The following is a 27,008-nucleotide window of genomic DNA, read 5'->3' as shown; positions in this document are numbered from 1 at the left end:
TCCTTTCTTGGAGATTTAATTACATCTCTGCAGTTACTGCCATTTTAGTTTATTGGAATGAAAGTGACTTTCCACTTTTTTCTTATATGGAGCCAGGCCATGCAGAGTAAATAGTGCAGTGACATACTTAGAGAGAGAGAAAGATGTAAACAAATAATCCTATTGCAGCATGTAGGGGGCAGCATGCATCTGTCAATCCCTTCATGGAGCCAGACTATACCTTTAGATTCAACAGGGCGACCTTGTGGACAAATACTGTGATCTCCAGCCTCTGCAATTATCACAATGAAGCAGCTTTCAAAGCATATTTCAGAAAGCAACAAAGCAAGGAAGAAAACCCATTAACAGCCAATAACCAGATTTGCTTACACTGAATGTACTATTTAAAAGCTGCAAGCGGACTGGAAAGGAAACAGAAAGATGGCAGATTTTTTCATTTCTAGACTAAGAAACTCCAGCCCCTCGCACAATCTTGTTTTTGGAAGTGGAAGAATTATAAAGTAAAGTGTGCCATCAAGTCGATTTCAACTCCTGGTGCCCACAGAGCCCTGTGGCTTTCTTTGGTAGAATACAGGAGGGGTTTACCACTGTCATCTCCCACGCAGTAGGAGATGATGTCTTTCAGCATCCTCCTATATTGCTGCTGCCCAATATAGTACCAGTGGGGATTCAAACCGGCAACCTTCTGCTAGTTAGTCAAGCATTTCCCTGCTGCACCACTTAAGAAGAATTGTAACTCTCAAGAATTCTGTGGCAGCATCTGCATGTGTATCTAAGAAGTGGAATACAACTTTGAATGTCTCTTTTGGACATTAGAGCATGGGCAGTACTTGTGATCTCCAGCCCACAAATGGTTTAAAAAAACCGTCAGTATTATTCCTACAGCAACATGGTCAGTACTAACCAGGTTAATATACAGATGAAGGGCCAGTTCATATGATACAGCCACAACATTGAAGCTGTATAAAACTGTAGCTGTTTTGAGGATCCCCATTCAGGTTTTAAAATCCCTTACAATGATTTTCAATCTTGACCCCGGACATCATTTTTACATTAATACAGAAAGGTACCGTGGCTTGGTCAAGAAGACCATGGAACAAATCCATAGAAGTTGAATACAGATCTTCTAGCAAGTCCATTAATGGATAGGTCAGGCAACACAGGCTCTCCCAAAGCTTCTGATTTCCTATTAAAATGACCATTGGTTTTGGAGAACAGGAGTGTTTGTTCTCCAAAACCCATGGCCAATTGAGGCAGCTTATGAAATTTTATTGTTTTAATTTTTATTATTAAGATGTTTCCAATATTGTTAAATTTTAAAATTAATTTTAATTTTAACTGTTTTAATCATATATACTTACTGCTGTATAACTGTAATCTTTTTCTTTTGTTTTGGCTTGTGGCCGTAACATTAAAGATTCTGATTCTGAACAACATAAGGAGTTTGAAGTGCATGTTTCCCTCTCCTGCCTTCATGTACGTTAGAGTTTCTCTGCTTCTTAATGTGTTTAGAAACAAGCCAGGATCGGTCATGATGTCCACACAGATCGATCCTGGCTTACTCTATCAAAAGTTGTGAAATAAACTCACAATCTGAACACAGCTTCAAACCTGGGGTTCAAATTGTGGTTTATTCTGCAAGTAGATAGAGTAAGTTATGACTGGTCAGTTTGGATGATGTGACAGATTCTGGCTTGTTTCTAATCACAACTGAAAGCTGCATCCTTCCAGTTGTGCACAGGCAGGGAAGGGGGAACAGTGTACTTCCAAGGCTGATAGATGACACATGAAGCCAAGGCTTAATCTTGGCTCTTTGTGATATCTGAATTGGCCCACAGTGTCTTAACAAGCCTTTAGAACAGCTGATCACTTGAAGCCATCACAAAAAGGGAAAACAAAACACTTGGTACCCATATTGGTAGCAAACATGAGGTTATATACATTACAGAAGAGTTTATTAACCACATTATTTTATTTACAAGACTCAGGCAGGGGGTAGGGAACAGGAGAAGACTAGATTGCTAGGGGCAATTGTCTAGATCATGCATCTGTTTCGGTGATGCTCCATTCTTCCCATGACCCTGTCCCCAACAAAGATGTTTGCCTTGCAGCTGTGCACAACATTCCAAGATAATGAGGAGATGGACTTCCCTTGGGAAAATCAGAGCTGCCTGTTTCAGAAGTTATGAATTTTCTATTCCAAAAGCACTCATTTTGAAAGAAGAGCAAGGAGATCATCATACTGATCCACAATGCCAGCTCATCCATAGGATGTATAAACAGTGAATATAGAGTGCAGAGCTTCAGAACGTAGATTGCAAAGCTTCAGAGGGCTTACTCGACTTTGGCCCACTTTGGTCTGAAGCAAAGTACTGTCTGGTTGGGGCCAAAGCAAAACAAAGCAGACTGAACTAATTGGCAGTCAGAAGCTTCCCTTCCAACCTCACTCCTAAAAGGACATGCAGGACCAGGAAGGGAGCAAGAGGCAGGCCTATATCTTCAATCCTGGCAAGGCCACAAAAGATGCTGCTTGCTCCTTCACTGCAAGGAGTGAAGATAAAAGGAAGAGGCCTGTTTTCTGCACCCTACCCAGTCATGTGATGTAAGTACTTTTGGAGATGCAGTCAAATTGAAGGACTGTGGATGACTGAAGAAGAGTTCAGCCCAAAGTGAAGTGAGACCCACCCGCCCCCTGGCTCTCATTGGGTCCAAATCAAATCAGGGATATCTTGGAAGTGCTCAAGTGGACCCTGAATTGAATAGGATCTACTTTGCACAGCTTAACAGAGAGCAGGTGGTGTGGCCAAACTTAGCTTGATAGTGTATACCCACACAACTGTGCCCATGCATATGACAATTGATGTGCAGTGTTTACACTTTCCCTCCGTACTCCAAGTGCTTTCTGTGTAGGAAATTTCTAATGTTCAAAGAAGTTCCAAGTGGAATGAAAACAAAAGGGCAGGTCTTCAGCTGCCAGAAATATGCAAAGCTTATTTCTGAACAGTCTTCTAAGTCTTGGAGATTAGACACAAAACTGAATCATTATTCTTAAAGTGGTTTGTTCAAGTGGCCAAACACCACCCCCATTTTTTTTAAGTTTAGGTTTTGTTTGGTGTGTGTGTGTGTGTATGAATGAAAGAGAAGCTTCTTTCTTCATATACACCTCTACCCTTAGGTCCAAAAACACAAAGGATAAAATTATGCAGGTTATCCTTTGTAGGCCACAGACAAGCCTGTCAGCAACTTCCACACAAGGCTTTTTTCAGTTCCCCACCCCACATTCAGCTCTGATGGGTTTCAGTCATCTAAAGGTAAATCTCCTTCCTCAGTGACATCATTTGTTCCAAGCTGCTCTTCATGTCTGCAATTTCAGCTGTGAGCATATATAATTTATCACCCATGTCACCTTTTCAAATCTTTCCCTTGAAATCTGCTCCTTTTGTAAGACCTTTTCCTAAATTGTATTTCTTTCCCACTCAAACTGCCACAACTCCAAGCAAGGAATAACCTTTTCTCTTTCCTGCCCTTTATCATCTCTTCTTGCCTTGGCTCACCTGTACCTGTAGACTGTAAATTGCTCGGAATCAGAACCAGTCCCCTAGGCTGCTATTCATGCCATGTTCAAATGATCAACTGGGAAGAAGGCAGTTTCTTTGATATGGTGGACAAAAGCTGTTAGGGTAATGGAGCCTGACTGGTGAACACACAGTACTGATTTTTAGACAACAGATAAAGAATTGTGTAGTGTTGATCAGTTGAGCTAAATCATGGAAGAATACAGGCCTGATATGAAACCAAAAACCTGCATCTGGAAGTCTCAGTTGATTCAGAAGGCAGCAGCCAAATTGTTGACTGGAAACACTCAAGCAGATCTTATACTAGCTTGAGTGGCAGCCAGTTTACTTGCAGTCTCAATGAGAATGGCCAATAACCCCTAAGCGGCTTGGGACCAGATTCTATGGAATTGTATCCTCCCTCAGAAGCCTGCCCAACTCTCCCTCAGATTCCACCAGCAGAAGCAAGTGCAGGGGTGCAGATCCCCCTGGAGCATTTGAGGACTCCCCTCCCCAATTTTACTGAACTCCTGCCAAGCCTTATAGCCCACATCTCCCACCCAAAAGTCTTTCCACCCTCACCCACACCAAAAAAGTGAGTTGATTATTTTATTTATTTTTATTTTATTTTACATATTTCTATACCACCCAAAACTTACGTCTCTGGGCGGTTCACAACAGATAAAAACAGCATTAAAACATTAATTAAAAACAAAAACAAGAAATTTAAAACACAATTTTTTTTAACAATGCTCTAAAACAACATTAAAAACAATCAAAACAGTATCAGTTAAAAGCCTGGGTGAACAGATGTGTTTTTAAGGACCTTTTAAAAGCTGTCAGAGATGGGGAGGCTCTTATTTCACTAGGGAGCGCATTCCAAAGCCTCGGGGCAGCAACGGAGAAGGCCCGTCCCCGAGTGGCCACCAGACGAGCCGGTGGCAAATGCAGACGGACCTCTCCTGATGATCTCAGTGGGCGGTGGGGTTCATAACCAAGAAGACATTCTCTTAAATACCCAGGGCCCAAGCTGTTTAGGGCTTTATAGGTTATGACCAACACCTTGTATTTGCCTGGAAACATATCGGCAGCCAGTGTAGCTCCTTCAATACAGGAGTAATATGGTCTCTCCTGGATGACCCAGAGACCAGCCTGGCTGCCGCATTCTGAACCAACTGTAGTTTCTGGACTACGTACAAGGGCAGCCCCACATAGAGCGCATTACAGTAATCCAGTATGGAGGTTACCAGCAAATGTACCACTGTTTTGAGGTCATCTATCTCAAGAAATGGACGCAGCTGGCGTATCAGCCGGAGCTGATAGAAGGCACCTCTGACCACTGCCTCAACCTGGGACACCAGGGAGAGACTCGGATCCAGAAGCACCCCCAAACTGCGTACCTGTTCCTTCTGGGGAAGTGTGACCCCATCCAGAACAGGCAGATCAAAATCGTCTCCAGAGTTTCGATACCGCACAATGAGTACCTCCATCTTATCTGGATTCAGTCTCAGTTTCTTATCCCTCATCCAGCCCATTACTGACTCCAGGCAGGCATTTAGGGAGGTTATACCCCCTCCCGATGATGCTCACACAGAGAAATAGATTTGGGTGTCATCAGCATACTGGTAATACTCTGCACCAAATCCCCTGATGATCTCTCCCAGCAGTTTCATGTAGATGTTAAACAACATCGAAGACAATACGGAGCCCTGAGGGAAACCAAACAAAAGTTCAGATTTTGAAGAACAACAGTCTCCAAGGGACACTATCTGGAACCTGCCCGAGAGGTAGGAGTGGAACCACTGCAGAACAGTACCCCTCATCCCCAACCCCCTCAGACATTCCAGAAGGATACTATGGTCAATAGTATCGAAAGCCGCCGAGAGCTCCAAAAGGACCAACAGAGTCACACTTCCTCTGTCAATTCCCAGTTGGAGATCATCCATCAGGCCGACCAAGGCAGTCTCCACCCCATAGCCAGCCCAGAAGCCAGTTTGAAATGGGTCAAGATAATCCGTTTCCTCCAAGACTGTCTGGAGCTGGGAGGCCACCACCTTCTCAGTTACCTTGCCCAGCCACGGAAGGTTGGAGACAGGACTGTAGTTACTCAGCTCTGAGGGATCCAAGGTAGGCTACTTCAGAAGTGGTCTAATAATTGCCTCCTTAAGACTAGGAGGTATCCTACCTTCCCTCAGAGATGCATTTATAATCTCTACCAGGCCTTCTACAACAACTGCCCTGCCAGATAGTATAAGCCATGTCGGGCAAGGGTCAAGAGGACAGGTGGTGGGCCACACCGTTCCAATCAGCTTGTCCACATCCTCAGGAGTCACAAACTGGAACTGATCCAACCTAACCGCATAAGAGGAGTCAGCAGGACACCTCCACATCAGACACTGAAGTAATTGTGGAGACAGAATTTAAGTCAGCCTGAATATGAGAGATTTCCCCCACAAAGAATTCATTAAACACATCACAGCGGGTAATAGATGGTTCCAGATTCTGATTCAAGGGAGGGGGAGCACATACTAGCCCTCTCACAACCCTGAACAACTCCGCTGGATGTGAACTTGCATAGGAGTGTGCACGGACCGGTTCGGAGACCATTCTACTGGCCTCCGAACCGATCCGGACATGGGGTGGTTTTGGTTCGGGAGGGATAGGGTGGGGGGTTCCACTAAGGGCGGGGGGGTTTACTTACCCCTCCCGCCCTTTCCACTTTTTGCGCCGTAAATATTCCAAAAAATCCGGGCGGCAGGATTCCTCGCCGCCTGCTTCTATCCACTACGATGGCTCCGCCGGTGCCGCTCCTCCGTGTGTAAACAATCGGGCGGCAGGGTACTTCCCTGCCGCCCCCTTGAAGCCCCCTTAAATCTCGCCCGGACCGGCCGCGCTCTCTATAAGGGCGCAGGCGACAGCGAGACGTACTCCCACCCGCCCCCTTCCCTGCCGTCTGTGAAAGTGAAGCCTTCTGCGTGCGATCATGTCTACTACCCCGGTGAGTTTGCTGTTCCAGTTCTCCACCAGGGCATCAACAGGATCACCAGCAGAGCTGACACTAAATCCCTCTAAGGCTTCTTGAAATCCTATAGGATCCAATAACCTTCTTGGGTGGACCATCCTAATAGATCCTTCGCCCCTGCGAAGGTAGGGTGTGACTGTGAGTCGAACCTTAACCAGATGGTCGTCCGTCCATGACAATGGGGAAACCACAGGAGTCCCCACCCACGGAACACCACCCTGATCAGAGTGAAAGACCAAATCAAGTGTGTGACCTGCAATGTGCATCGGTCCTGAGACTACTTGAGATAGGCCCATAGTCGTTATGAACTCCTGAGCTGCCCCGGACAAATTGGTGCCAAAATGAACATTGAGGTCCCCCAGCACCACAAGCCTAAGAGACTCCAATACCAAACCCGAGACCAAGTCCGTCAGCTCAGTTAGGGACTCCGTTGAGCAGCGGGGTAATCAGTACACCAACAGAAGCCCCAGTTTATCCCTGGTCCCCAAACTTAGGTAAACACATTCAATATGGTCTGACACTCCAACAGGGATCCTGGTAAGGGAGAAATTATTCTTATAGACTACAGCCACTCCCCCTACCCGCCCCCGGTCCCTCACCTGCTCCTCAACAGAGTACCCTGGAGGGAGAAGCCGGGACCACACTGGGCCCCCAGCCTCCCCTAACTAGGTCTCTGTAATACATACCAGGTCGGCGCCTTCATCCAGAATCAAATCATAGATGGTTTCTGATTTGTTCTGGACCGACCTGGCATTACAGAGTAGCAAGGTGAGGTTCCATGGGTGGTCGGCACTGCTCCCCAAGGTAAAAGAGCTGGCAGGACAGTCGGAAGGGGAAACAGCTATTAAATTTCTATGTCTCCTTCCCTTGTAATGGCCCGCTGACCTGCCAACGTTACTTCTTCTGTTCCCCACCACCACAGTAATAGCTGTCCCACAGTCAGTGGACATGCCCCCTGTCTCCCCATCTCCAGGTAAGCCCAGACACGTTATAAAAGAGCCTCACCCAGGACAAATTAAAACAGAAGCCGAATTAGTAAATGGACGAAGAGGCCTGGCCCTGGCCCTCGCTGTACCCTGAAGTGGCTCCCCCAAAGAGGTGACCCCCTTTGGTGTCGCCCCTTTGGTGGCGACCCTGCCAGTGGCGGGCCTGCCGCCACAGGCAGCGTCCCTTATAGGGCCAGAGATGGCCTCCCTGGTCAGGTGGAAAGCAGGGACTGCTGAGTCACTCCAGGGCCCCAGTCCTGCAAAGCAGCCACTGCCAGAGGCCACAACCCCACAGGTCAGGCAGATGGTCTCACCCTCTCCCTCTCATGCAGGCAGGTACTCAACAGCAGCAGCAGCAGCAGCAGCAGCCAGCCAGCCAGCCAACACCAGTCTCTCACTCTGGGGTTGTCTGGGGAGCAGGTGGTCTCTCCCTTTGCTGCAGGGCTTCCTGCTCTTCTGAAGAGTTGCTCTTCAAATGTTCCCTCTGACTGTAGCCTTGCACAAAAGAGCTTTTTCAGTGGTGGCATCAAAAATCTGGGAAAGCCTCTGAAGAGAGGTGTGGCTGGCCTTATCATTGCCCACTCTTGGATGGGAAGTGCACGCTCTTCTGTTTTAACAAGAATGTTTTAGATAGTTTTAACAAGACATGCTTATACTGCTGTTTTAAGTTTATATTTGAACTCCTTTGTTATGCTTTTTACATATTTCACTGAATATTGTATATGGTCTTTATTTATTTAACTAAACTAACATATTTTTATACTGCCCAAAACATACATCTCTGGGCGGTTTACAAGAAAAATAAATAAAGGACAACAGAAAAGTTAAAACATTAGTTAAAAATAAATGACAGCAGAAAAAGTTAACACATTACAATTTTTTTTTAAAAAAAAAGTTGTCAGAGATGGGGAGGCTCTTATTTCAGCAGTGAGTGCATTCCAAAACTTGGGGTAGCAGCAGAGAATGCCCATCCCCAAGGAGGTCTTGTGGTAGCAAGCATGACTTGTCCTATTAGCTAAGCAGGATCCTCCCTGGTTACATTTGAATGGGAGACCACATGTGAGCACTGTAAAATATTCCCCTCAAGTGATGGAGCCATGCTGGGAAGAGCAGAAGGTTTCAAGTTCCCTCCCTGGCTTCTCCAAGATAGGATGGAGAGAGATTCCTGCATTTAAGGCTTTATAGTTTATAACCAGCACCTTGTATTTTGCCTGGAAACTTATTGGAAGCCAGTATAGCTCTTTCAATGTGGGAGTAATATGGTCTCTCTGAGATGACCCAGAGATCAACCTGGCTGCCACATTCTGGACCAACTGTAGTTTCTGGACTATATACAAAGGTAGCCACACATAGAGCACATTGTAGTAATCCAGTCTAGAGGTTACCAGAATATGTACGACTGCTCTGAGGTTGTTTATCTCAAGAAAGGAACACAGCTGGCATATAAGCCGAAGCTGATGGAAGGCACCTCTGGCCACAGCCTTGACCTGGGACATGAGGGAGAGGCTTGGATCCAGAAGCACCCGCAGACTGTGTACCTGTTCCTTCCAGGGAAGTGTGACCCCATCCAGAACAGGCAAATCGAACTCATCTCCCAAGTTTCGACCCTGCACAATGACCCTCCGGCTTATCTGGATTCAGTCTGGATTCAGGGATCCAAGGCAGGCTTCTTCAGAAGTGGTCTAAATAATTGCCTCCTTAAGGCAAGGAGGCATCCTGCCCTTCTTCAGAGAAGCATTTATGATCTCTACCAGGCCTTCTACAACAACCCCCCTACCAGATAGTATAAGGAATGTCAGGCAAGGGTCAAGAGAACAGGTGGTAGGCTGCACCGCTCCAAGCAGCTATCCACATCCTCAAGAGTCACAAACTGGAACTGATCCAACCAAACCACACAAGAGGAATCACTGGACACCTCCACATCAGACACTGAAGTAATTGTGGAAACTGAGTCTAAGTCAGCACAAATATGAGATATTTCCCCCCCACAAAGAATGCAGATAATCGATGGTCCCCGATTCTGATTCAAGAGAGGAGGGGCACTTATTAGCCCTCTAACAACCCTAAACAATTTTGCCAGATTTGAATTTGTGGATGCAATCTGAGCAGAAAATAATCGCTTCTTGCCGTACATATTGCCTGAGCATAGATCTTCAAATGTGCTCCTTGTTGCAATCTGTCAGATTCGAGTTGAGTCTTTCTCCACTTGTGCTCCAGTTGTCTACCTCGCTGCTTCAGCCCCCGTAGTTCTTCCGAATACCAAGAGGCCAGTACTGAAGCGGGTCAGAAAGGACACTTAGGAGCAATCACGTCTACTGCCCTGGTGAGTTTGCTGTTCCAGTTCTCCACCAGAGCATCAACAGGATTGCCAGCAAAGCCAACACTAAATCCCTCCAAGGCTTCTTGGAATCCTATTGGATGACCATTCTAATAGGCCCCTCAGCTCTGTGAAGGTGGAAAGTGATTGTGAATCCAACCTTAACCAGATGTGGTCCCTCCATGACAATGGGGAAATCACAGGAGTCCCCACCCATGGAACACCACCCTGATCAGAGTGAAAGACCAAATCAAGTGTGTGACCAGCAACGTGTGTAGATCCCGAGACCACTTGGGATGGGCCCATAGTTGTCATGGCCACTATGAACTCCTGAGCCACTCTGGATAAATTGGTCCTGAATTGAACACTGAAGTCTCCCACCACCACAAGTCTGGGGGACTCCAACACCAAGCCCGTCAGCTCAGTTAGGAACTCTGTTGCGCAGCGAGGTGATCGGTTCACCAACAGAAGTCCCAATCTATCCCTGGTCCCCAAAATTAAGTACGCACATTCAATATGGTCTGACACCTCAACAGGGACCTGATAAGGAAAATGTTATTCTTATAGACCACAAGCACTCCACTTCCCTGCCCATAGTCCCTCACCCACTCCTCAACAGAGTACCCTGGAGGGAGAAGCTGGGACCAGACCGGAGCACCAGCCTCCCTCAACCAGGTCTCCATTATACATACCAGGTTGGCTCCTTCATCCAGAATCAGATCATGGATAGCTTCTGGTTTGTTCTGGACCAACTTGGCATTACAAAGCAGCAACATGAGGTTCAAAGGGTGGTTGGCACTGCTCCCCAAGGTCAAAGAGCTGGCAGGACAGCTGGAAAGGGAAACAGCTCTTAGATTTCCAATTCCCCTTCCCCTGTAATGGCCCACTGACCTGCCAACGTTACTTCTTCTGTTCCCCACCACCACCAGAATTGTCATTGTGAATTTGAGTACATTGTAGAAAAGTGAGACAATAGTGGCTGCCATTAAGGACCCTTGAGAGACTCCAGCTGGACAGAATGCAGTAGCAAACGTCTTGGCAAATTGGGGACACTTTGATCACATCATACTGCTAGTGCAACAGCTGCATTGGTTACTAGTGCATTCCTGAACTCAGGTGCCGATCTTGACTTTCAATTCCTTTTTATAATTTAGGACCAAGTTACCTGAAGAACTGCTTGAATCTGCCTTCTCTGTAAGACTTGAATCTGCCTTCCTTGTAAGATATTTCAGAGAGGCTCTCTTGCACATCCCACCACTTACTGAAGCTTGATAGGTGGGAACACATGAGTGACTGTTCCCTGTGGTAGCCCAGAGCTGCTCTTACCCCCAGACCTTGAGGCCCCGTTCTGTGGCCTGCAAGGTTCAGGGGGGCCTCCAACTGGCATGGGGGGCCACCTGCAGCCACCCTGCACCTGTCCCACCGCTGCCCCACCGTGCTGTACCTCTGTGGGGTTTTTGCATATTTTAAGCCGCCATGTGCGCAGCTGAGGATTTGTGACATAACAGTCTTGCGACAATCTATTTCAACTGTGCAGATGTGCTGGAGCATCTCGCAGTTATCAAGAGCCATTTGGCTGAATGAACTGGCCCAGCAGTTGCTTCGGCCACCGGCGCCACTGGCAGGGGAAGGTGAGGACTTTTCGGCTCACCCCCTGGCCTACCCCTTGGCCATGCACATGTCACGGCGGCTTAAATTATGCCGAAACAAAAACAAAAATGAAGGGAGAGTGCGGAGGTAAGGTGGCTGCAGGAGAACCCCCCAAAAGCAGGTTTTGGCCTCATGGGGGGGAGGGCTCATGGCAGGGGTGGTCTGGGCACTCCAATTACCTAGTTGTGCCTCCTGCCTCTGGAACTCCCTGCCACCTTATTTTTGGGTGGCACCTTCCCTGCCAATTGAAGACATTTCTGTTTCCGTGAGCCTTGCCTCATACCCTCTCTGGGTTTGTTTGTTTTTATAGATTTTCTCCCTTTCTGCTTTTTGTTGTTTTGAGTTCTTTGTATGACTTTTATGATACTGTTCTGGTTTTTTGTTTTGTTTTCATTATTGTATTATTTTTATTTTTGTTAGCCATCTTGAAACTGTGGGGAAAGGTTTTATTATATATAACACAAAGTAAAAAAGAATTAGTGACAACTTTGACAAACCTCCACACACTCCAGGCATGCATTTCTCAAGCAGCAACTTCCATGCCAAACCTCTTTGGAAAGGGAAGGAACTTTCAAAAGTGGCTGCAATAAGGCATTAGGGGTCTGGTGTTCAACAAAAACAAGAGTCAGAATGTCTGTTGGGCATGCCAGGCTCTTGGGCACACCTAAAGTCATTCTTTGGAGCTTGGCCATAAAGTGATGCGGCCACATTGAGATGGATCTCTTTCATATGGCAACAATGGGAAAGAAAGAAGACAGAAACCCAGCTGGGTTTGTCGCTCCCTGTTGTCTTAGAAGACTAGCACTACTTGGAAGACATGGACAAAAATATGGCCTTTTGTTTTAGCTTAATTTTGGCCAGCCAACTCTGTAGAAATAGAAGTACATCAATTTCCTCTTGCCTGTTTCCCGTCTCACAATAAGCCAGGCTGAAGTACTTGTTTAACAGATTGCTTTTCAGAAAATCTGGCATTTATGTCTCTTTCCTTCTCATCTGTGTGCACTCATTATTTTCCACATTGCTTCCAAGAAAATTTGCAGTCCCTCGGTTGCCTGCTGAACAAAGCCCTTCCTGGTTATAAAGCAATATGTGTGTGTCATACACTGTTTTATTCAATGCCTGGTGGTCTTGTGACCGCCTCTCGCACTCGCTGCTGTACATGAAAGAGATGTCTGTATCCCTAAATCCTCCAAATGGTTCCAGCGCCTGAAGTAGCTCCTCAGAGTCCCCCAGGTGCCTCTCTCTCCACTTCCTGTCAGCAAATATATTTGCTGCCACTTCTGCTGTTCCTTGCCTTCCTCCTGGCTCATTGTTTTTGCCAACAAATGTTTGCTTGCTGCACAGAACTCTTTTCACTGTGTGCTTTGAACTGGAGATCTCATTGAGTCCAAGACACAATTAGGTGCAAGTGTGCTGATTAATGAAGTGCTCTAAACCTATAACCAGAGCTTGAGAGTTAGTGAGGAATGTGAGCTCTGAAGTCCCTGAATCAAATCTCTCTTTCAGCTATGAATTGACTAGGTGGCTTTAGCATTTAACTGCTTTTTACACATGCATTTAAATCATGACAAATTTGGCCTACAGATCTTATGTATGTGCCCTTGATTGATTGATTGATTGATCATATTTTTATACCAGCTGATATCTACATCTCTTGGTGGTGCACAACATTTAACATATTAGAAGTCAAAACAGATACATGAAACAATACAAACATAAAAGAGTTATTAAAACCAAGTATTAAAAATATTAAAAATTAATGCTAATTAAAAGTCTGTGAAAACAGGAGAGTCTTTGGGGTCTCCCTGAAAACAAACAGAGAAGGATATGCTCTTATTTCAGGAGGGAGCATATTCCAAAGCCCTGGGGCAGCCACAGAGAAAGCCTGGTCTTGAATCACCACCAAATGGGCTGGTGGCAACCATAACCAGACCTCTCCAGAAGATCGTAACAGGTGGCAGGGTTCATGACAAATGCGGCACTCTCTTAAATAGCCTGGACCCAAGCCATTAAAGAGCTTTATAAGTAATAACCAGCACTTCGTATTTCAGCCAGAAATATATCAACAGCCAGTGCAGTTCTTTTAACACTGGTGTTATGTGGTTCCTTCATGTTGTCCCAGAAACCAATCTAGCTGCCACATTCTTTACCAATTGTAGTTTCCGGACTATGTACAAAGGCAGCCCCATGTAGAGCACATTACAGTAGTCAAGCCAGGAGGTTACCAGCGTATGTACCACTGTTTTAAGGTCATCCACCTCTAGAAGTGGACATAGCTGACGTATCAACCAAGCTGATAAAAAAGCGCTTCTGGCCACTGCCTCAGCCTGAGAAACCAGGGAGAGCTCTGGGTCCAGGAGCACTCCCAAGCTATGTACCTGATCATTCAGGGGTAGTGTAACCCCATCCAGAACAGGCAACTCTAAACTATCTCTCAAGTTCCAGCCTCCCATAGTCAGTACCTCCATCTTTTTTGGATTCAACTTCCATTTGTTATCCCTCATCCAGCCCATTACTGCCTCCAGGCAGGCATTTAGGGAAGATATGCCATTCTTGATGAGGTCGATATGGAGAAGTAGATCTGGGTGCCATCAGCATATTGATAACACGCAGCACCAAACCTCCTGATGATCTCTCCCAGCGGTTTCACCTCCATAGGTTCACTGAATTTGTAGGGGGCTAAGTGAGTGGACAGCCCTAGAGCAGGCATGGACATGGTAGCTGCTGGAAGCTCACGGGCTTATCTGAAGTAGCTCTTCAGATCTTTGTCTTTTTCCTCCCTTTCCAGCCAATTCTGCAAATCTGGCCGAATGAGTTGGTTTAGCCACCATTTTTAATCTCTCTCCGAGTGATCAGGGTTGCTTCTAATTTCTCTCCCATTAATTTGTCTCAATTTTGTCCCCTCCCTGACAAAGCAGCTTTTTCTAGCTACTCTCCTGTCCTGTAGCAAAATTACCCTGGAATTCAGGGGGCTTGATGTCAAAATCACTTATTCTGTTAATGTAAAATTCTGAACAAGCTGTCATTTTGTAATTGGTTTCACTCTCCAGACCACCACAGCAATGGGCTCTGCCTCCCCTAGCTGATATTTTGTGGCAATAGTTCCCAAGGCTCTGGCAAAAAATAAAATAAAAAGTAGCTTCCAGAAGTCCTAAGTCTGCCCACTACTACTCTTGAGAATTCTTAGAATCCTCACAACACTTCAATTGCCAAGTGAACTGGATTGTAAGGCATTTTGAAACAAACTAATTTTAAAAGTATGTGTCTGTGTCTGATTGTCCAGCAATGTCTGCAAACCTTTGCTGGGAAACATTGCCACCAGTGCTCCTCACACAGCATCCAGTCTGTTCCTGCTCACTCATCTCTCCATCTATTCATCCTTCCTCCTCCTCCCCTTCACCTGTGGTGCATTCCAAATTGTGGCTCCCTGCCCTTGTTCCAGCTCTGGCTCTGGCAGCAGGTGGGGCAGTCAGCAGTGCACAAGGTAATTGAGGGAGGGAGGAAAGAGGGCTTTGCTTAAGGAGAACAGCCTGCTCACTTTTCTCATTGCCACAGTCCCCTTGCAAACTCTGAAAAGTAGCCAGAGTGACAAAAAGAAGTTCCCAGCAACCTGCACCCAATTTAAATATTTTAGGGGCAGGGCAAGTTGAGGTGGCATTTTGTGACTCTCACCAGGTGCCCAAATACTTTGGGCCACTCCTATTCTCACTGCGAAGGAAATAGAGTAAACTGGTTGCAGTTCACAATTCCCTTCACTACAGTTCGCTCTAATAAGAAATAATACTGTACACTGCAAAACTGGGGTGGCCAGGTGTATGTTACAAAAAGGGAAAAAACACATCCCCCTAAAAAGAGGGGCAATCTTTGGGATAAAAGACCAAAAAAGAGGATAAATTTGCATAATTTTTACATATCCTGATGTATTTGTATAGAACAAATTTAGAAATGGTTAAATACAAATACAATACAATTCACAATAGTGGGGAGAGTGTGACCAAGTGTTTCTGCTATCCAATGCTAATTGTTGAACTTCTCAAGGCCCCTGGCTCTCTCTTTATAAGGTTCTTTTACCTGAATTCACCCCAAACTCTAAGTGCCTGCAAAGAAACACCTAGACCTACTTCTCTTTTGTCGGGGGTGCTGCTGAATCCAATGGACTGTCATGCCTGAAACTTTCATCTAATTCAGACAGACAATAAATGACAAAATTATTGGCCCCACCCTCTGTTTAGAAATGGTCCTTTGATCTGATCTGCAGCTGTTAAACTTCAAAGGCAGAAATGTAAAGAATCCCTGCAAAGAAACCCCAGGACATATCTGAATGAAATTTGGAGGCAGGTAAGGGCTGTTATGCCTGCAATTTTCATCCCATTCGACAAGAAATGACAAAGTTATTGAGTTTTCCTTCCAGTATAGTATATTTGGAAGCCTTGACTCCCAAAACCACTTTGTAGCAGATGAACCCGCTACTGGACCAGAACTTGGACAGCCATTTGATGGAGAGCTGTCTGGGCCCAAAGAAGACCCAGACTACCCTATGGAAAATATAGGCACTTGGTAAATGTTTCATTTTTTCACTGAAGTTATCTAACCTCTATCTCATTTTGGGACTATATATTTCTGTGGCTATTATTTTGGTAATTCAGAAGTTGGCAGAGTTTACAATTCAAATAAAACCAAAGTCAGTGAGCAACCAGATATGCTTGACAGCAATCAAAGCAAGCATCACTTCAAGTATCCCTGGTCATATAAACAATCCTGTACCTGCTTTGCATGCAGAAGATGCCAGGTTAAATCCCTGGCACCTGTAGATAGGCCTGGAAAAGACCTCTCCCTGAAACCCTTAGGAGCCACTGACTATCAGCGTAGACAGTATTGACCTAGAAGGGCCCATGGTTAGACATAGTTTAAGGCAGCTTCATTTGCTCATCAACACGCCAATGACATCAAAACAGCTGCAATTCTCAATTTTGTGAAGATCTCTTTTACACCTACTGTTAGCAATATTGTGGACATCGTTATTCTGTGTGGAGAGCCCTGACTGGCCAGGAGAGGCGGTCCTGAAGGAAAACAGGCACTAAACCCTGAAGGATTTTAAAGGTAAGAACCAGCACTTTGAATTGTACCCGGAAGCAAATAGGTAAGTAATGCAGCGACCGCAGGAGAGGTGTAACACTATCATAACTTCTAGCGCCCATAAGCAGGCGGGCCACCACATTCTGGACCAACTGAAGCTTCCAGGTCATCTTCAAAGGCAACCCCAGGTATCATATCACATTAGCATGTGATCTCACCATAGAGAAGTAGCTCCAACAGTATACTGGACCATCAAATACTGTTTTAAGCTTCTCATTCTCTCATATTTTCAGTATTTGTGAAGCATGCTGAATTCAAAATGACATTGTATGACTAGCTACAGTGAATATTCAAATGCAAGTAGCAGACATACGTATAATGCCACTTTTGTTCTTGCTTTAGGACAATATTTCAGTAAAGATGCTTTCAGAAGCAGCCCCACATAATCAAGTTGGTTTAATGGCTCATATCAGAGCTGGCCTAACTTCAGGAAAAATGTCTTTTGACCTTTGTAAACATATCTGAGCCTTCCTTCCCCGGGCCCCTCCTCCCCTTCCTATTGGCAACGTACTTCCATGCTAAATAAGGATATTTAAACAGTCTCTCTTTGTACAGTAATTTCCAAGCTTTTAGCATTCCTGACAGCTATTCTTGCTCTGTACAGCACAGTGGAAATAAGTACTCAGATTTTTTTTTAATGTTGTTTCATCAGCTTTGTAAAGGGATAAACAATTTGATGGGATTAATCCAGCACTGCAGAAAGCTCCTCTTTGAGCAGGCTCTCCAAGGAAGTGAAAGTATCATGTCAATATTTCCATTCTAGAAGCCCAGCTTTTTTTTCCACGGAATTTGATAAGATGCTCTCACTCCAAGAATAAATTCCCATCTAGAATAGTATGGGACTGCATATCGTTCCTTTTTGGTCATTTTTAGGGGCAGCTACTGCAGAAGAAGCCACAGGCAACACCCAGACGAAGTTAGTTATAACTAGCTTCCATGGAAATTAATGGGAATTGAGTTTGAACTAGCTGAACCTGCACAGAGCATTTGTGTTCTAGGACTTTGCTGCTCTCCTTGCCTGCCACCACAGCCCCAGCTTTATTGCTCAATGTTAGCCACCCACCCTCAGCTGCCCACTTTTTGCCGCTCACTCATTTGCCCCCTCACCACCGGCTGGCCGCCTGCCCACCCCCTCCCTGCTGGAGTCCTGCCATGGGGCTCCAGGGGACAGGAGGAGGCTATTGATCTATAGATCTATATCTATAGATATATGAAACCGGATTGCAGGTTAATTTGTCTCGTATTTTATTTCCCACTAACTCTGGCAAGATTCTTGGCTGATTATATGGGATACCTGAGCTAAAGCTAATCAAAACAAAAAGTTTGAAAACCCCAGTGCTGGGCAAGAAGAATCAACCAACCAACCAACCAAAGTGTACTATAAAATATTACCACGTATTTTATATTTTTGAAGGAATCCAGTCTTGATTACTTCGAAAGCGACTTATCATCATGATTTTGCCTAACATGAGTCCTGGGGGGAGTCAGGGATTTGACAAGAGAGTTTCCTTGTTCTTTTAATGGCTGTGGATGTTTGCTGAATAGGAAGTTCACTTACAGAGATGGGGCAGAGCATGGAAAATATGAGAAACTGCAAATCAGAGATGGAATAGACAAAGGGCTGGATTGGACAGTACTTTCCCCTCCAACTCAGCACATCTGCTTCACCTCTGAGGTTCCTACACACATCTATGCAAGGATGTTATGCCCAAACATGGTATGTGCATAAAGTCAAACCAGAATAAGCTAAAATTGTGCAGTTGATTAGTAGTTCATTATCAAATATAATGCCCTCACATGTGAAGATATTGATAATGGGACAGCTGTGTCAGATGTGTTCCTCACCATGTGATGGTCTGGATTGGTGGAGAAGTGTCATCTATCTGGAAAGAAAGGAGAAAGAGAGCCATGAGTTTATCTGGAGTTAGCTAAACTAGGGTTCAGGCAGCTTTGGAGCTGGTTGCCCAAGCTTTTAAGAACTGAATACAGGCTGTACTGTTTGCTTGCTTCTCAGTAGGCTCTGCTCATGCATTTGTAAAAATACATAGTAAAAATATTATGAAAAAGTCCCAGTAAATCTCCAATATATTTCTAATTAAAGGGAATTAGGAGAAGAAGCAAAAGCAATCAGTTTAAGATTATAAAAGAGTAAATTTAGGTAAAGCTCTCCCTTCTCTTTTAAAGACATAACTGTAAAGGTAACTGAGAAATGAAAGAAGTGCCTCAAAAAGGTGCTGGACAGCCATCTGTTGGGGATAATTTCAATATAGAATATTACCTTTTAGGGCAGATACTGATACATGCCTAGCCCTTACTAAGCATTCATGGGTGTGTCAGGATATTCCCACAACAGATAGTCAACTGAAATGTCCCTTGCATAAGGCACCTTGATTACTTGAGGGGAAAAAGTGTTCCATTATAATTTCATTCCTTGTTTGTAACTTAGGACATGAAAGCCTTTCTCATAATTATAGTGGCCAGTATCCCAGCAGACCAACAAAAGCACATGTAGTGGAATGGAGGGGCATGAGAATTCTATTTTTGCCAGATGAAATAGCCCCATTTTCAGCTGCCATAAATATATATTTGCTTGCAGAATGTTAAACCATAATTTGCATTCAATGTACACCCCCTCCCACAATGTCTGTCTTGGAAAAATATAGCACTAGAATGGTGGGTCATCAGTTTAGCAGGAACAGAGTTTGCTTTAGCTGATGTGCAGTTTAACTTCATTGGACTACTTTTGATACTTCCAGGACACAACCTCAGCGGGGAACATCGGCTTGACCTCTGCAGTTCTGTACTGATTTACACCAGCTGAAAAAAAGACCTGGATTTCATCCAAGACTGATTATGACTCAACACTAGGTTTCCATTTCAGTAATCAAGGATCTACATGCTAAACCAGCTAAACCTGTGAGGGTTGTAAGAAAGGCTTCAGTTACAAGAGTTGCTTGTCATATTTAAGGACAAGCTATATTTCTTTGACATTGCACTACTGGCAAAAAAGAAAGTACAATTTTATTTAAAAGTATAGAAGAAGAGACAGACAAGGGTTTGTGAAAAGGAGGAACTGATCTGCTTAGATCTACCTACCTTTACTATTAAGCTGTAGAGTAGGGAGTTCACGTGATCATACACTGAGATGAGTCCTACCCAGTTTCGGGAGTTGAGCGCACTAGGAGATGAGGCACTTGATCATCTGTACCCAGATTCTATCCCCAACTTCTGAATGAGTTAGGGCTTGAAATATGATCAAGCTCCCCACATCCTAATTTGGTTTTATTTAACACACATTCACAAAATGGAAGTGCACCCAGCTCCCGGAACTAGGTAGGACTCTTCTGCCCAGTTTAAGATTGGGTGAGTTGCCCTAGTGAGTTCTTTTATGCTACAACGGTGCTGAATGTCTGAAACACAAATGGGTTGCCCCTAAATGTAAAGCTGGTAACATGAATTACAGGGTTAAATTAACAACCCATGTGTCCAATTAGCTTGAGGAACATCAGCAACATGTGTTGGAAGTGAAGGACTTTGCGGTGTCTCTTGTCTCAAAGACAGTGGAGAACAGACTAGTGAGTCAGAGGGCTAGAGAGTCGAGACATTGGTCATCCCTTCTCTACTTCTCTGACACTATCCCTTTGATATGTAGATTGCTAATCTTTGGGACTTCCTTCCTTCCAGCCACTTCCTTCCTCTCTCCCTTCTCTTCCCTTCCTTCTACCTTGCAACATGTAAGCTCCTCTCCCCTGCACCATGTGTGCAGAGATGCAGAATCCATCTTCATCCAGCTAGATAGATAAATTAGAGATTCTATCTCCTCACTTTCCTATCTAGAATGGAGTTCTCTAATAAATACCACTTATATTAATTAGAAAAGATGAACTGGCTCCAAGTTACTTTACTCTCAGCATACACGCATGCCTAACTAAATTCCGCTGTGTTGTGCCTGTGTGCACTCTGCTATAATGAAAAAGGGTTTCTCCTACCAGAGAGAATTCCCAACAACATGTTCTTCATACTCTATTTAAATAACTTTGGACATATAGAGTAAATATGTAAAAAAGTCCTATTTTACTAATTTACTTTATTTTACTAATTAGTAATTTTGGACATATAGAGTAAATATGTTAAAAAGTCCTTCACTATATGGAGACATATAGTGAAGGACTTTGCGGTGTCTCTTGTCTCAATAGTATTGTCTCAATACTATTGTCTCAATAGTGACTCTTGTTACTATTTAAATAACTTTGGACTCCATATTTACACTAAGGTCATGACTTTGCCAAAGTTAAGCAATTTTAAATCTGATCAATTTCAAAAGAGTTTATTTTTATTTATTTATTTATTGTTAAATTTATACCCCGTCTTTCTTTAAGAAGATCCCAAGGAGGCATGTTAAGAACATGCTTAAATTTCTCCCATTGAATTGTGCTTCAGTTTAGGGCTAATAGTGTGCTAGGCACTGGTGTGTGCATTATACCATAAGTCAGCTCCTGTCATTTGTTTGGAAGATCTGCAGCACTAGCTTTTCAATGAAATTACAAGAGGGTCAACGTTAACACGTCTAAACTGATGAAACCCTACCAATATGCTTATATGCCTAATTATGATTATAATCATGCTTTTCACTTTTGCATTGGGCCTGCCCTTACTGAAGCACCATCAGCAGGCACTTTTGCTTTGGACAAAATGCCACCGCCACCCCTTTCAGCTACTGCATAGCAGAGAACATCCCATTAACATCAGTGTTGCAGAAGACTGATTTTGATGCTAATGTGATCATGATAACAACTCTTGAGAAAAGGCTGCCCTTTTGAGTTAACTAGTATGCCATCAAGTCGGTGTTGACTCCTAGCGACCACAGAACCCTGTGGCTGTCTTTGGTAGAATACAGGAGGGGTTTACCATTGCCAACTCCCATGCAGTATGAGATTATGCCTTTCAGCATCTTCCTATATTGCTGCTTCCTTATATAGGTGTTTCCCATAGTCTGGGAAACATATCAGCGGGATTCAAACCAGCAACCTCTGGATTGCTAGTCAAGTTATTTCCCTGCTGCACCATTATTTTACCCATCATATAATCAACCTGTATGTTGTATTCCTCATCTAAAATTATTGTAGAATACAGACAGACAGCACCACACACAGAAAGCATCCCCCAGTGTGTCATGCATCTGGTTTTATAAACATTTTCTATTGCTTGCTGGGAATTTAAATAGTGTTCTTGCTTTCTGCACAGCTGACTCCTAAATATTTGATTTCGGCTAGCATAAATTGAAATACCTTTCAAGTATTTTACTGTCTACAAAAAGCACCCCTGCTTTGTATCATTTCATACGAAGTTTACAGCTGACACTACATTTCCTTTAAACACAGGTCTGGAATCGAAAGAACTACATCAGACATGCTCAGGAGTTTTGCCATCCCTAATAAGATTCCTTTCTTTCTCCCTCACCCCTACCTTTGAACAGCAGAGAGCCTTCCCCTTCTAAACTGCCTTTGAAAGACCAATCAAATTTTAAAGAATATTTTTCCAGCAAAACAACCTCAGCATTCCTTTGGGCATACAGAACAATTGTACTCTTCTTTGGAGTCAAAGGTATTGTATACGTAGAGTTAAGGATTTACTCCATTGTACTTTTTATATTTACTTTGGGAAGAAAGAGTTTCCAACCATTCTTGCTCAAAAAAATTAATTTATGACTAAGCAGTAGAATTTCATCAGCTGCTACAAATATTAGGTCCACTAAAGGACTCACTCAGATGAACCTCCGTCCACTGCCATTCTTATGCGATAAGGCTGGACCCTCATCACAAGTGTGCCCGCTCAAGGATGCACAGACATGTTCTCGGCATGACCTTTACTCATGTGTAAAGGGTGATAATCCAAATCACCCCTCTACACATGCTGTAAAACCCTGTTGCATGTAGAGGAGCAATTTGGATGATCACCCCTTACATGCAAATAAAGGACATGCTAAGAGCACATCGGTACATCCTTGAGTGATGTGGTGGCAGGCACATTTAGGATGAGGCTCCAAACTTCTTATGCATAAGAGCAGCAGTGAGCCAAAGTTAATCTGAACTGGCCTTAATTGATGTTAGATTCTAGGACCATGAATTTTAGAGTGGAGCTCTCTGACATCCTGACAAAGCACCAGGGCAACAGGAGAAGCAGTTGTGCTTCTAAAATCTTCACCTAACTCAGCTCCACTGCTGGCTCAGCGGTGGGCACAAACTTCAAAAACTTCCCTTTGCCCAGGAAGTGCTCTAAGCCACCTGAAAATAATTGCTGAGGGTCATAAACATATTGTTGGGTGACACAGAGGGCTTCTAGGGGAAGGGGAGATCACTGAAATTCATTCATTCTCTCTCTCTCTCTCTCTCTCTCTCTCTCTCTCTCTCTCTCACACACACACACAACACACACAACACACACACAGGTGCAGCTGGAACTCTTCAGAAGCATGGGTGCTCCACTAGTGCATCCCATTGCACTGACACGTGTTAGTCAGGATGTAAGCCTTTATTTTATTGATTTTTGTGTGTGTTTTATTACTATAAAAGTTGTCAATAGTTGAAGTCATCAGCTATAGCAAATGTTGTCAGTTTAATGGCATCTACATTATAAGGCTCAGATATTCTTCCAGGATTCCTGGTGTGGAAAATGGGTTTTAAAAAGCATTCTCTTTTGACTGTTCAGGGACATATGTGATAGATATGCCAACAATGATTTATGGGAAGTATGCACCAAGTATGCACCAAAAAGCAAAACACACACAGACACAAACCCTGGTAGTTATGTTAAGTGAGGAAAAAAGTACATGTTGACCAAAGAGGCATCTGTTTTTCTCTTTGCATAGACTTGGATCTCCTGGGGATCCAAGTTGAATGACATCCAAGGACAGAAACGATCACTGTCAGAGTTAATGGCTGTGAATCTGCAATTTAAAAAACGAGCTTCTGCAGTGTATCTCTCTGGAAGGTTATAAAAAAGGCCTGTTGTTTAAAAGTATTTGTTTGAGCCTTAGCAATACCCTGTGTGTCTAATTAAATTAGTAAAGGACGACAAAGCTGTATCATTAAGGATGATCTCATAAAAAGGAAGCTCATGGGAAGCTTGCTTGCATATAAGGCGGCTGCAAATCTAAGCTCCAGTATAGCCTGACTTCCGTTGATGTTTGCTCAGCACATTTTAGTAGGTTTTGATAGAAAGCCAGCATTCCCAAGGTCCAAATTAATAAAGCAGATGAAGTCATGTATTCCGGATGCTGGATTTGCATGGAAGTCAATGGAATGGAGGTTTGTTAAAAAAAAGAAAAGCTCCCAACAACAGTCCAAAAAGACCTACTACTATGATCTCTCTCATATTGCAAGAGAGAGCTAAGGCGAGAAGAGTGCCTTGCTTAAAGCTACCTAGTGAACTTGTGGCCAAGGTAAGATGTGAACTGGAGCCATCCCACCAAGAGCAGCTGGGACCCAATGTTGGGAGTCCCTCTCTTCATCCACAACATTGCTTTAGGAGGCTGGGTTCCACACACCTAATAATCTTTGCTGATGTTAAGGGGAGTTGACTGATAGCAAAACATTACAGAATTCTGTTCAATTCCTTCTGTCAGCTCAGGCATCCTAAAGACTTGTAAGCTAAGCTTTGGAATATTTTACTCATTGTTCTTGTCAGGACCTTTTGCCTAGAAACAGTGCATATTCTGCCAGCTAATAAAAGAAAGCACTAGATAAATATTGAAATTACATCTTTCAAGGCAATTTTATTTATTCATTCATTCATTCATTCATTCGATTTCTGAAGAGCCCCTGGTGGCGCAGTGGTAAAACTGCCGCCCTGTAACCAGAAGGTTACAAGTTCGATCCTGACCAGGGGCTCAAGGTTGACTCAGCCTTCCATCCTTCCGAGGTCGGTAAAATGAGTACCCAGAATGTTGGGGGCAATATGCTAAAAAATCATTGTAAACCGCTTAGAGAGCTCCGGCTATAGAGCGGTATATAAATGTAAGTGCTATTGCTATTGCTATACTGCCCTTCCAAAAATGGCTCAGGGCGGTTTACACAGAGAAATAACAAATAAATAAGATGGCTCCCTGTCCCCAAAGGGCTCACAATCTAAAAAGAAACACAAGATAGACACCAGCAACAGTCACTGAAGGTACTGTGCTGGGGGTGGATAGGGCCAGTTACTCTCCCCCTGCTAAATAAAGAGAATCACTACGGTAAAAGGTGCCTCTGTGTTTATGTAGGGGTGTTTACGTGTTTCTTTTTAAATGAAAAAAGCAGCATGTTAATCTGTATCTTTTCATATAATGTGAGAAAAAACATTAGCTATTTTGTTGTATTTCTTTAAATATAGCAGAGGTGTGTATGCTTTGTTGTATGAGATATTTAAAATTTAAATATGTATTATTTTTGACTGTTGCATTAACTTTTATTTAGAATATCAACTTAAATAAAAAGGGTTAAAATGACTCTCATAGTGAGATAAGAAGTTCCCTACGTTATTCCAAGACCATAATAAGCTAAGGAACAGATAAATTGTGGAGCTCCTTATTTTGCTTTCCATTTTTAGCCACCTTTTGGGCATTCAGAAAATATACTGAGTAATGTATTCAAGTGAAAATGAATAATCACCAGCTTAACAAGAGTCATTAATCCCCTTTAAGTGCATTCCTGCATGAATCTATTACTTTGCATTTCACAGACTTCAGAGTTAAAATAAAATGTTTGATGTAATATGCGCTAGCTACTCTGTTTTAATTAAACAACCTCCACCATCTTAGTTGGCAAAATATGTCATTAGTCAATAGCACATTCATCTTCAAGGAGAAAGCTCTGCGGGCTGCCAGATAAAGCCAGTGCTGGAACAATACGGACTCTCAGCTGGGCTTTTCCAAGCACTGCTGTCCAGTGACCTGGTGGCCCTTTCTCATCCAGTGCCATTAACCAACATGCCATGTTCTCCTTTCCTGAAGTACTGCAACAAAAATGATCACTTGAGAAATGTGTGTGCTCAGTTCTCACCAAAACGAGTTTGGGTATGAGATTGTGTTTATATATACATATACTATCTATCTATAGTATATGTATATATAAACACAATCATACACACACACACACACACACACACACACACACACACCCTGTATTACAGCAACTCCATGGTTCCTGCATCCTGAAAAGATGTTGTCCTTAAAGAAGCTCTTCTCGAAGCCTTCTAAAACCTATCTTGGTTGCACGAGGAATGAGTGCCAACCTTGTGCCTTTGCAGTCAGTGCTACACAATAGGGATGTGCCCGAAGTTGCTTCGGCACCAGCGGGGGTAGTTCTTTAAGGGTGGGGGAGGGTGCACTCACCCCTCCTGCCGCATTTCCCCCGCCGGCGCTCCGTTATTTTCAAGCCCCTTGGGGCGGCAGCATTCCTCCCTGCCGCCCCCCATTGTCCTCATCAGCCGGAAGCACTGATCGCACGCGGGTGCATGGGGGATGGGCACGCGCACACGCAGTCAGTATTTCCGGCCACTTCCAGCTGATGAGGACAATGGGGCAGCAGGGAGGAACGCTGCCACCCTGAGGGGCTTGAAAATAATGGCGTGCCGGCGGGGGAAATGTGGCGGGAGGGGTGAGTGCACCCTCCTCCACCCTTAAAGAACTACCCCTGCCAGCGCCGAAATGGCCCTCGGAGCCGAAACGTTTCAGATGCCTTTATAATGGCCTACGAAACATTTTGGGCTCAAGCCTACTACACAACATGCAACAGTAGCATGTATAACCTGATCAGTTATATTATACCAGGAAGAAACGTTAGGAAATATTGTTTGTCCCCCAAGATCCTTTTTTTTTAAAGTTACAATTAAACCCTATCAATTTAGACTACTTGGATAAATGCATCATTACTGTGAAGTTCATTGTGACTTCAGCTCTTTAAGCCTTACATTTAAATGTAAATTAACTAAATAAAAGGAAGGGCTGTTAAGACATTTGTTTACCCAGGCTTTTAATTAGACATATATCATCTATCATTTTAAATTGTTTTAACATCTTTAAACTTTGTTTTTTTTGTTTTAAATCTTTTTAAAGATTGGTTTTTAATCTGGGTTGCTTTCCTGTAAACCACCCAGACAGGGGTGTAACTGGCAGGAGGCGTGTTCACCCCTCTCTCCGGAGGCCTCTTGGAGTGAAAGAGATAATGAAGAGGATAAGGAGGGGTGGAGGTGGGGTGTCTCAGGAGCCTGGGTTCTTTGAACCCATCTGCTCAATTATGGCTGCACCCCTGTGCCCAGAGATGCGGGTTTTGGGCAGTATACACATATGCTCTCGCTCTCTCTCC

General features: G+C 43.9%; 1 protein-coding gene across 2 annotated transcripts in view; it reads right to left on the bottom strand.

Moving 5' to 3' along the window:
- ECRG4 (ECRG4 augurin precursor) overlaps positions 1-27,008 on the bottom strand; it is a 200,928-nt gene that overhangs the window by 53,904 nt on the left and 120,016 nt on the right. Inside the window, exons 2-3 of one of the 2 annotated variants that reach the window (XM_053310889.1) lie at positions 18,511-18,548; positions 10,572-10,710 (exon numbers count right to left, since the gene is read on the bottom strand). In XM_053310889.1, the coding sequence (XP_053166864.1) occupies positions 10,572-10,655 (84 nt within the window). In that variant the 5' untranslated portion in view covers positions 10,656-10,710; positions 18,511-18,548. The remainder of the gene's footprint in view (positions 1-10,571; positions 10,711-18,510; positions 18,549-27,008) is intronic. The other variant, XM_053310890.1, reaches the window with a different exon arrangement.

Source organism: Hemicordylus capensis, chromosome 3, assembly GCF_027244095.1.
Source record: "Hemicordylus capensis ecotype Gifberg chromosome 3, rHemCap1.1.pri, whole genome shotgun sequence".
Classification (NCBI taxonomy): domain Eukaryota; kingdom Metazoa; phylum Chordata; class Lepidosauria; order Squamata; family Cordylidae; genus Hemicordylus; species Hemicordylus capensis.
The sequence above is the reverse complement of the archived record's forward strand: the minus strand, read 5'-3'. Positions and strand labels throughout refer to the sequence as shown.